General features: G+C 34.1%; 1 protein-coding gene across 3 annotated transcripts; it reads left to right on the top strand.

Moving 5' to 3' along the window:
- The first annotated feature begins 871 nt into the window (after window positions 1-871).
- Window positions 872-10,914, top strand: LOC124919676. Of its 3 annotated transcripts, XR_007097589.1 has the most exons (8): window positions 872-975; window positions 1,695-3,058; window positions 3,902-4,066; window positions 5,617-6,454; window positions 6,550-7,166; window positions 7,260-8,866; window positions 9,507-9,593; window positions 10,629-10,914. XR_007097589.1 is itself a non-coding variant. In XM_047459985.1 (7 exons), exons 2-7 carry the CDS (start codon window positions 1,816-1,818, stop codon window positions 9,534-9,536), a joined length of 4,500 nt encoding a protein of 1,499 aa, XP_047315941.1. In that variant the 5' UTR covers window positions 872-975; window positions 1,695-1,815; the 3' UTR covers window positions 9,537-9,770. The 3 variants fall into 3 exon arrangements, 2 of the variants coding, with proteins under 2 accessions (XP_047315941.1, XP_047315942.1); XM_047459985.1 differs by lacking the exon at window positions 10,629-10,914 and having other exon boundaries at window positions 9,507-9,770; XM_047459986.1 differs by lacking the exon at window positions 10,629-10,914 and having other exon boundaries at window positions 934-1,074; window positions 9,507-9,770.
- The last annotated feature ends 1,238 nt before the right edge of the window (window positions 10,915-12,152 follow it).

The raw sequence follows: 12,152 nt of genomic DNA, 5'->3' as shown, positions 1-12,152 counted from the left end.
AATAATTTATGTTAATACAGAAAAAACAAAATAATAGAAAAAAATAATAATCAAATAATATTTTTTTTTAATATAAAGAGATAAATAGATTAATTAATTAATTAATAAATAAATAAAAGAAATAAAAGAAAAGAAGAAATTTTTAAAAAGATAAATAAATTAATTAATTAATAAAAAAGAAATTGAGAGAAAAAATGAATATTTCATTAATAAATATTAAATTTTTAAAAAATAATTAATCATAGTTACTACATGAACTAGATAAACTAATTTTTAATAATATGTACGTTTAAATGAAGTTATAATTTTTTTTCCTTTATATAATAGTAATATAACAAAAATATTTATTTTAATAAAAGTTATTGAAATATATAAATATATATATAATTATCATTTTGTAGAATCATTCCATTTTAAACTTAAAAGTAAGTTTTGTATTTATTTTATTTTATTATATAAAGTATTATTTATCTAAATTAAATTAATGTAACCTTTTGATGTAAAGTATTATTTATCTAAATTAAATTAATGTAACCTTTTATGTATGAAAATATAAAAATATATATATTTTTAAATTTAGAGATTAGGGTAATTCAAATGTGATGTTCATATTTTAAATGTGCTCATAATTAAATTATGAGATTTTTTTTACATAGTTTACTACTTAACAAATATATGATGATTGTGGTTGAATTTGAGAATTTTGATTTTATAAATTATTCTTAAATTTAATATTTTGATAAATATTATATTTTACTTTTGTACATGTTATTTTATATTATTTATTAATAATATATATAATAAATAAATTAAAAAAAAGTAGGTAGTATGTACACATATATTCTAATTTGTTTCCGTATTCGCGAACTCTTAGATTTTTAATGTTGCAGCTAAAAGTTTCTTCAAAGAACTGAATACACATAAAGATGAATAGCAGAAGATTTAGGTTTTATGTTTGCCTCTCTATTCATACAGGTTCTTTTCAATCCCTTCCCTCGCTCGTATACTTTTCTATTTCCGATATCTTAGGGCACCGATTGCCGTTCGAATCACTGTTTGATCGTCTGTTTCTTGGTAATCCTCACCAAAGTGTCAAGTTTTCTTGGTCTGTTGATTAGCTACAATTTCGATTTGTCTTGTTGGAACTTGATTGAGACGAATTACAATTGATTTTGGGACAGTAAGTGTACTTAGGCATATCCCGTCGTCCCCTTTGTTTCCCTTCAGCCTGTATCGATTTCCCTTGCTCACCTAGTTCAACGTCAATAATGGGGCGTTTTGGGTGATTCTCTGAAGCTAGCTTTATTGTTTACAAGCATCTTATTTTTCTTCCAGTATGCGGAATTAATACTTTTTTTTTTCTAGTGTGCTGAGGTTATCTGTTTATTTTTTATTATATAGTGGCATTACAAACATATGGATTTTGATTGAGTATGGTAAAGGAATACGTGTTTCCTTGAGCCTGAACAAAAGTGTATAGCCTATATAGAAGATGTTTGAAACTCTATTTTTCCACCTGAGAATCTTTTGAATTACCACAACTTAGCTTTGAATTGGTTAGGCCCTATATGCATTCTTGTCCAACTTGTAGAGATTTTGGTGCCTAGAAACATTGAAGCATTTCCCTAAACTTTATTTTACTTGGCTCATTGTTTTTCTTTTTAAAGAACATAACTTGGTTCTGTTTGTCACAGATTTTGTTACCTAGAAGACATGGTATACTGGTATGCTTAAGCAAGGAAGTTGACAGTATTGTGCGGGAAAACTCAAATACATAAGATTTTGTGCCTTCGTCGGTTGGATTGATTGCTCGTCATGTATGGTCAAGGTAATTATGTACCTCCTAAACGGGCTCAGGTTCGTGGTCCTCTAAATGAACATCCTCCTAGGGCACCTTCACTTCATTTCTCTCAAGGAATATCCTCCTCCAACTCTTCTTTGGCACCTCAAAGTTTCCCATCTCCTGCATATCATCAACCTTTTCCCTCCGCTGCTCAGCAAGGTCATGCCTTTCAAATTCTACCGAATGCTGCTCAATCTTTCATACGGCCTCCCCAAGCATCGGTGCAACAAGTTCGTGATTGTTTTATGCCAAGTAATAATTATTACCCAAATGTTGCACAAGGTATGCAGTGGCCCCCAAATGTGAATCAAACTCAACCTCATGGTCCTTTTCTTCATCCACGCATACCAGGTCAAATTCCAAGAAATCCAGAAATGTTTCCACACAATCCTTTACTGCTTCAGTCACAATCTGGAATTCCAAATCACCCACAACATCCAGCTGGTCTGCGTCCCATCCCATTACCATTTCTACCACCACCACCACCTCCTCCTCCATTAACACCTGGGTTCCTCCCTCCTCCACCAGGTAGATCCAGTTTACCAGGACAACCTGATTATGTATTCTCATTTCCTAATCCTCCTTTACCTTCCTCTCCTCCTCCACTTTCTCCATCTCCACCACCACAAACATCTCCAGCTCACTCTTCTTGCATGGATACTATGCCCTCTGCACCTTCATGTTTTGTTGCTGGCTTCAGAAACAACTCTTTGCCACTTCTACCACCACCTCCTCCAATACCTCCTGGTTTCCTCCCCCCTCCACCAGGTAGATCCATTATACCAGGACAACCTGATTCTGGATTCTCACTTCCTAAGCCATCTTTACCTGCCTCTCCTCCCCCACTTTCTCTATCTCCACCACCACCTCCACCACCACCACCGCCAGTATCTCCATTGCACTCTTCTTGCATTGATACTATACCCTCCTACGCACCTTCAAGTTTTGTTACTGGCTTAAAAAACAACCCTGGACTAGGTCCAGATGCCAGTCTTCCTGGAGATGTGGTGATAGCTTCTGTTGGTTTTGATACGTCATCTAATACCTCTATATCTGAAGATATTATGCCCGACATAAGTCAGAATTCTGAAGTCAGAACAAGCCAAGAATCACACACCATTGTGACAAATTTAGCATGTACAGAACTGAAATATCCATCTCCCTCCAAACTAGCTAATACCACCCCAGATTCAGATTCTGACATGGACATGGAAGGTTAGTATAAACCATCTCCCTCCTTTTGTGTATTGCTGAGTTAGAAACCTCCTTGGAATTATGTCATTTTATATGTTCCTAGAAGTTGTGACAACCTGCATAAACCTCTTCCCTTTATTCATTTAGCCAAAAAATGATGCATGATCATACTATTTTAGCACCAATAATGCATTAAGTTTACTAGTTAGGATTAGTTACTGAGGTGCTAGGAAGAATTAAGCTTAGAAAATGAAGAAAATTGTCAAAGATATTAGATGAGTAGGTATCTATGAAAATCACATCTGGAATTTCTGCACTACACAAGAAACTGTAGAACATATTGAAGTGAATTCTTGAAAATACATAATGTTTCATTACTCTAATGAGTTGAATTCCTTGCATTTTATTAAAACTTAACTTGTTAAAAACATTTGACGCCTAAGTTAGCTTTAATTTGATAGTTCTTTAACTTGTATGAGTTGGTATCTATGAAAATCACATCTAGAATTTCTGCACTACACTAAGAAACTGCAGAACATATTGAAGTGAATTCTTGAAAATACATAATTTTTCATTACCCTAAAGAGTTGAATTCCTTGCATTTTATTAAAACTAAACTTGTTAAAAAAAATTGACACCTAGTTGCTGTAATTTGATAGTTCTTTAACTTGTAGATTTTGCAACTTATTGGTGAAAGGCTGCAACTTCTAGGCTACTTAATTGTTCTTTTTTTATTTTTTTAATTTTTGGAGGGGAAGTGATATCAAAATTCTGTAAGCTTATGTTCCATTCTTATTGCTAAATGAACTGTAATATGGTACAATTTACTATGTTTCCCTCTTGATTTGTGTTGGTGTCATCTAGATGATTTCACTCAACAACCTCGGGAAGTCTCAACACCCATTGGGAACATCACTTTGAAAGAGCTTGATGATCATGATGGAGGACATGCACGAAACAAAGTTGATAATTTTGGTTCTTCAGATGATTCAATGCCCAACTCTTCTAGACTTGATACACATGGAAAAGGTACAACCACTAGTTTCTTTATGTGAAGCTAAGTATTTCATTCTGTTTCAACTATATTCCTACTTATATCTGTATCCTGCTTATAGTTTCATAACATGGAGGTATTCCTTGGATTAAATTACTCTTTATGAATGAATCATCAGCTTCTCTAGTTTTTGTCACCATTTTGTGAGTAAGCATTATGGTGTTTGCTTTGGAACTTCTGTCATAGTTTCAAAACAATATGAAAAAGCTATTTTCACCCCTAGTATTGCCATTCCCTTGTTTGTTTTCCTGAGTAGTCAAAATTTGTGACGATTTGGAAGTTGTAATGGGATATAGTAGTATTAGAATCATCTTCTCAAATCTTAGCCTTTCTATTGAACATCAGTATTTTGGTAGATATTCTTCTTGCACATTGATATTTAAATGGAATCAACTACCTAGTGGATAGTAAGCTTGCACATAAATCAAGCATATTGGAAAAACTGTTATTAGCTAAAATCCAAAAGGTATAGTGTGCAAATGAAGTAGAGTAGTTGGTAATGAAAGATATGAGAAGAACATCAAATTATTCAGATGCTATAGGAAAAAAATGCATGAAGCTAGTTTTTTTTCCTTGAGATCATGAAGACTTGCAATATGTGTTTAGCTAATCCAAACAATCATAATTGGAGTGTATAGTAGTTGTTTTTGCTCTCATGTGATACTATTTGAAGTGTACAGTAACTACTTTCATCTTAATAATTTTCCTATTATTATTTTAATTTTGTCATTTTTTTCTAAAGCCTTTCCTTGATGTGCCCTTATTTTCTAATAAAAGTTTGTTGGAATACCAAATCAGTAGTCAGTATTTTCTATTATTATTATTATAATTTTGTCATATTTTTCTAAATCCTTTTCCTTGATGTGCCCTTACATTTAAAAAAAATAATGCTGGAATGCCAAATCAGTAGTCAATGTTTTCAATTATCAGGTTAGGCAACTTTGTGAAGTAATTGTTTGCAATCATCACTGAAGTGATTGCCTGTCTAAAGTCCCAAATTAGTCTATGAGCCAAACTACATGATGGTCATATGGCTTGAAAGTGGTCGAAAAGGCATGACTAGAATTTATTTAGCTGGTCCATACAGAGATATCATCCTCCTCCCTTCAATTCTTTTTATAGCTATTCTGGATGTAAGTAGTTTAAATTTTAGCTTCCAGGAGAATTTTGATGTTGCATTTTCTTTGTTAATTTTTTTTAAACAAGTAGACTTTCAGAATCTATTCTATCTGAATTTAGATATCCAAAATTTGGTTATTTGAGTATGGTCACTTTAAATGGTACATGACCTGTTGTCCATGCTACCATGAGACATGTCTATTATCTATTTATATATTTTATAAGAGACGTGTATTAAGCTACAATGCAATGAGTATTATTACTTTCAGTATGTATCTTAGATGTTACCTTGAACTCTATATTGTAATGATTATTTTTTGTCCCGTGGCCATGAATTTGAGATTTCAAATGAACATATTTTATTCAAATTCACAGTTAACATTTTTGTCCTGTATTCCTTGTACAGAATCTGCTCAATTTGCTACAAATCATTTCCCAAAGTATGAAGCCTCAATGGCCAATGCCTGCAACTCAGTAACAAATTCAGCTTCCTCTAAGAACCCTTTAGAAAGTACAGTGGAAAGTTTGTCGACTTCCTTTTGTGACGGCACCAAGCAATTAAATGAATCAGCAAGCATGGTAGGCATCAATTTTGAGAACTTTTCTGGTCAAGTGATTAAAAGTGCAAGCCCGTTCAGACACCTACAAGATTATGCCTCTGATAATAGTTCTGAAGAGGATGAGAAACATTCCCTTGATGACATAAGCCCAGTGGCATCAGCATTGCTTGCAGTGGGTTCTTCCAGTATGCTTGGATTAATTGCATCTAATTCATTGGGAGGTCAATTGTCTGGATCTTTCTCTGAATCCATTGTGTCATCTTTGCAGACCACACCCTCAAATATGGGAACACTACCCAAATTAGAATGTAATGAGAAGAAAACATTTTCAGAATCTGTTACAGCTGTAGATCATTCAGAAAAGAGCAAGATGAACCAAGAATATGTTAATGATTCTCCTTCTCTCAAAGTTTCCATACAAGAAGATTCTCTTGAAGAAGGTACACTTGCTGTATCTGCTCATCCTCCTGAGGCTGAAAGCGTCAAGCCACAAAGGGTAGAACCGAAGGTTGATGAGTTTGGAAGGTTGGTAAGACAAGACGTCAACAGTGACTCTGATGATTCATCTTATGTTGAGAGGCGTCATGGGAGGGGAAGAAGTTGGAGCCGGAGCCATTCTCCTAACGATAGACGAAGGAGGAGGAGTCCAAGGATGAGGAAGAACACCCGCAGTCGTTCTCGTAGGTATTTATCTTATAGCTTAACATCTCCATTTATATTTTGTGTTTATCATCTGTTTGTAGAGCTGTTTTGTTTATGGAACATTGGACTTGGTTCAGCTGGTCTCCCAATAAACGAAGGAGCGTGAGCAGATCTCCTTCTCATAGACGTGGAGATGATTTTAATGGTGACAGAAGACTAAAGGATAAAGGTCATCTAGGAGTTTGCTTTGACTTTCGTCAGGGAAGGTGTTACCGTGGAGCATCATGTCGGTATATGCACCGTGAACCTGGAAAGAATGAGAGCAGGAGGAAAAAGTTCAATACTGGTCAAGAAGAGGTTAAGAGACAGGCTATGCAGATTCTCCGTGATGAAAAAGAAACTGTAATTTCAGAAGCAGTTGTAGATGAGGCTAAATACGAGAGACACAGAGAAATGATTTTCCAAGAAGGAAAACCTCCAGACAATAAAGAAGAGGACGTGCAAGCTGCAAGCAACAGGCTTCTTGTTGAGGAAAATCACATGAGAAGCATAGGAATAAAGGATGCTTCAACCAAATATTTATTAAGTCCACATGCTGGTGACTCTCTTTCTGAAGGGCAAAATACTTGTAGAAATGGGGTTAGCTCTGGAGCAGATATTTTGTCTTCAGTTCAGCAATCAGCCACCTTCCTAGACCCTCCTCAAATGTGTGAACTCCCTCCAAGTAGTTGCACTTTAACACAAGCGTCACTTGGTATTTTATAAGTTATCTATTGTTTTCAACTTCACTTTTCCATTTAAACTAGACATATTTTGTTCAAGTATGTTTGTTGTTTCCTTGTTGCAGATATTTCAGACTGTCATTTACATGTAAAACCCACTATTGGAGTTTCTGAAGTCAAGAGCACCTATTTTGTCCCAGATGTTACTGGGAAACATAGTCTTGTGGAGTCAAAAACTTCATCAATTGCTTCTTCTAGCTTTACTACTCTCCAAGCTCCAATGACTACACAACTTTCACATCTTGTTTCGTCCTCATATACCCCAAGGCAACTTTCTTTATTGCCCACATCACAGCTGGTTCCCACAAACAGTTTCGTGGAAAATCACATCGCTGCTGATGCGAATCCATCTGCACATTTCCCCCCTAACAGACTACCCTTGGGAAATGACCTCACTCAGCAATCAGTTTTGGGTAATTTTTTGCATGAAATGTCTGGACTCCCTCAGGCTACTGAAGGCCAACACCATAGCTACTCTCCCATACCCAAGTTTGATCAAAGAACACCACACTTAGACAATTTCAAACCTAAAACTGCACCTACCGTCAGCAACCAAATGAATCTGCCCCTTGCAGGTAATGGTCCAACAGGAGAGTTTTGCTTCTCATGGCGTCCCTTACAATCATTTCCACCACCAAATATGTACTCATTGCCTGGGAAGCCACTGATGGATTCAACAATGAGTACTGTGTCTTTCCCTATTGATGGTTTACCTACATCTTCAAAGCAAGATCCTTACTCAATTCAGCAGCAGCAGTTTACTTCTCATTTGACTGATCATGTAAATGCATCTTCTATTTCTAGATATACATCAGATATTGACGGCAATGATCAACCTCATTTTTCTGGTTTCAGTGGATTGCTAGATTCAAAATATTCAAGCCATTATAATCCAAATGTATCTAGATTTGATCAGCTGCCTAGTTCTCGATACAGCTTAACTACATTTAAGCATGGATATGATGCTCCTTACAGTTCGAGTCATGCTCTTATTGATGGACAAGATGCTAGAAATCTCGGTACAAGGCCTAAATCTTACTTGTCTAATTCAAACAATATGGCTGAGCATGCTTTACCTCCGGCAACTGCTGACCAGTATGATCCACTTTTTGATAGCATCGAGCCTTACTCTGCCTCATCTAAGAAGCAGCTTGAACATGGTCTGAAGGATGAATCTAGAAACGAGTCTGGTTCCATATTAAGATCCAGTGGTTCCCATCTCCCCTTAGATGTGAATGAAAATAGTAACAAAATGTTGGGAAGCGGTGCTGTGACTAAATCTGTGACTAGTGAAAATGAAGAATTTGGTGAAACGGCTGATGAAGAGGTGAATGATGTGGAGTTTAGGAGTTCAAGCAATCAAATTGATGTGACTAATATGGATGAAAATGATGTTGAAATTGATCAAGTTAAAATGCCAGCAAAGGGTAGGAATAGTAAAGATTCAAGATCTATGAAACTTTTCAAAGTTGCCCTAGCAGATTTTGTGAAGGAAGTGCTAAAGCCATCATGGAGACAGGGTAATATGAGCAAAGAGGCATTTAAGACTATTGTCAAGAAGACTGTTGAAAAGGTCTCAAGTGCTATGAAGGGCCGCCGCATCCCTAAGACGCAAGCTAAGATAAATCACTATATTGACTCGTCACAGCGAAAACTCACCAAGCTTGTGATGGTAATACATATCTATCATTTTGCATTAGCATACTTCTTTTCAATTTGTCAGTTCACTTGCAAAATGAGATGTATTATGCATTTTAATGTTCTCTATATTTTGTTTTTCAAGAAAAAAAGTTCTCTATATTGATTCTCACTTTAAATGCATTTTCATGCGATTGTTTTCACGAGTCCTTATTCTTTTTATCTCGTTCACTCAGTATCGTTATCTATTTTCCATAAGAAACAGATATTTTTTGTGTTGACTTTTGTTTTTACATGTACTGCATTCAGTTCTTCATCACAAAGTGTTGGGTGCATAGAATTAGTGTTTTTTATATTCATTTTATACGTTATAAAACTTTTAGTCCTAACCAATTCTCTCTTCAAGGCTATCGTGTCCCTTTGCATCCACATTTAGAGTATGCTCCTCTCTTGCAATTTTATACATATTGTTGCTTGTTTTTCATGTAGGTAACATATATTTTTTGTTTTTCGTCAGATGCAGTTCCCCAAGAATTGATTTGGCATGGATTTGATTTATTTATAAAAACCAAGAGTTTACATGCAGAAATTGTTTTTAGGACATTTTATTGTTCAAAAGATAAATGTATGTATCATTATTTGCTAGCTGACATCAGTGTCACTTTATGCTGCAGGGTTATGTCAATAAATATGTCAAAACATAGAACCTGATCCGTTAAATGGCGCTGATGGAAATTGTAATATGTAGTGAGTGGCAAATGGTGAGTTCCTGAACTTCTCTTCAATTTCAGGCGAAATATTACAATATTGTTTTAAAATATCTGCAATTAAATTGTTGTTGTAATTATTCTAAAGCCCTCCCTGATCGAGAAATTGTAAACATTCTTGATTTTCGATGGTATTCTCTTTTATATGGTATGAAGTTTCTTTTTGTCCAATTAATATTTTTAGAAACTTCTCCTTGTGATGTGAATGTGTCTGGATTGGGTATTGCTGTGGCATATGCCATCATGATCTCTGTTCTCTGATGATTGTATTGTGTGTTTAAAACTATTAGATTCACTAGGTATTTATACATATATAAATTAGATTTACAAGGGAACTAAAATAAGAGTGAAATCATTAATTTGCTCATAATCTTCAATTAGCCCCAGACAACAATAAAACCAAAATTCCTTTTCTTATGTGGTAGTTGACTCCTTTATTTCTTTATCATTTTATACCCCTAAAGTTGGGTTGTACATGTTGTATAAGTCCAACTTGCCTTTTAGTCCTTCAAAAATTGGTCGCAGAAGTGTCTTCTTATGTCGACTACTTGAAGTCTTTATGGAATGCAGGATAGTTCCATGTTTTGGTTGGCAACATTTTCAATTATGAAAATGTCTGTCAATTTCAATATGCTTTGATTTGGTCCGTGATGCATCGGATGTTTGACTATGCTGATGGCTTCTTGGTTGTCACATAGTTTCACTCTCTAATCTCTAGAGAGTTTATATTCAGTGAGTATCCTTCTAAGCCAAATTGCTTCACAAATGTCAAGTGCGAGTGATATATATTCTGCATCAACACTACTTCTTGCCACCACAAGCTGCTTTTTGTTACGTCATGTAACTAGATTTCCCATTATAGTTGCAGTATCGTGAAGTCGATCGTATAAACTTGAATTCTCATTTTTTTGATTTGCTTAAATAATAGGCCTTTTTTGGGGTTTTTTTTGAGGTATCATAAGATCCGGTACATGCCATTCATGTGTTCTTATCTGGGAAGATTCATAAATTGGCTGATCATTTTCACAGAAAATGCTATGTTTGGACGTGTGTGAGAAAGATAAAGAAGTCGTCCAACGAGATGTTGTTATCTCCCGACTTGTCTCTGCCTTTCCGATCCTGTTGTACAGTTTGTGTCCATTGGAGTGCCAACTGGTTTGCAACTAAGCGTTCAGTTTCCTTGAGTAAATCAAAGTGTATTTTCGATGAGAGCAAAAGAGTTTGTTTAGATCTAGCCAATTCCATGCCAAGAAAGAATTTTGGATTTATAGTCTTTGATTTTGAATTCATTATGAAGGTGCCATTTTATTGTAACTTTTTTTGATTAGTTGTCTCATGTTATGATAGTATAATCAACATAAACAATGTGAATAGTAATTTTTTTTCCGAGAGTCTTACATTATGTGGTCTGTTTAACATTGTTTGTATCCTTCTGACTACAAAATTGACAAATTTTTCGAATCATGCTCTTGATGACTGCTTCCATACATACGAGGACGTAATTTGCACACTTTGTTGAGAAGTACCTTGATTCCGAATGAGACTTTGATATTAAATTCTTTCTCTATATCTCCATTTATGAATGCATTTTCTATGTCAAAAATTGATGTTGTTGCTGATCTTTGTTGGCTGCTAGGGATAATAGTATTCCAATCGTGTTGAGATTTGCTTCTGGAGCGAATCTTTGTTGGCTGCTAGGGATAATAGTATTCTGATAGTTTTTTAGTTTTGCGACTGGAGCGAATGTTTTCCCGCAGTCAATACTGTATGAATGGGAGAAACCTTTTGTTACAAGGTGGGCCTTGAATCTTTAAACTGTTAGTTCGATTTTGTGTTTGACTGTGAATATCCACTAGCACCTGATTGCTATTAGGTAACTCGCAAATGGACCACTTTATTATTATTTCCATTCTTTCATGATTTAGAGTTTCTTCAAATATTGTCTGGGACTTGTATGTTCCCAAAAGAAGAAATGCATGCTTTATAATTTGTTGACAGTCTCTTTGTAATAGATAAAGTTGCACATTGAATGCATTGTTCACGATCTGATTCCCTTGAATGGTTTTCCAAAGTAACTTTGTTTGGCGTTCACTTTCCTAAACTAATTTAGTTTATTTATTCATTCTCAGACTAACTTACTTTACTATTCAAACTCAGTTTTTTAAATTTTTTTTTTTTTACATTTAAAATTCATTATATATAAACTAAATTATTTATATTTTGATATATATTTTAAATTATTATTTATATAAATTAAATTATTTATATTTTGATATATATTTTAAATTATTATTTTTATAAATTTGATTATTTATATTTTGATATATAATTTAAATTATTATTTATATAAATTAAATTATTTATATTTTGATATACATTTTAAATTATTATTTTTATAAATTTGATTATTTATATTTTGATATATAATTTAAATTTGATTATTTTTTATAAATTTAATTATTTATATTTTAATATATTATTTATATATTTACATTTCAATTATTATTTGTATAGTGTAATAAATATTCCCTTTAGCATTTTAATAAATAATTA

This window comes from Impatiens glandulifera, chromosome 1 (genome assembly GCF_907164915.1).
Source record: "Impatiens glandulifera chromosome 1, dImpGla2.1, whole genome shotgun sequence".
In the NCBI taxonomy this organism is placed as follows: Eukaryota; Viridiplantae; Streptophyta; class Magnoliopsida; order Ericales; family Balsaminaceae; genus Impatiens; species Impatiens glandulifera.
Note: the sequence above shows the minus strand (reverse complement) of the source record. Positions and strands in the feature narration are given on the sequence as shown.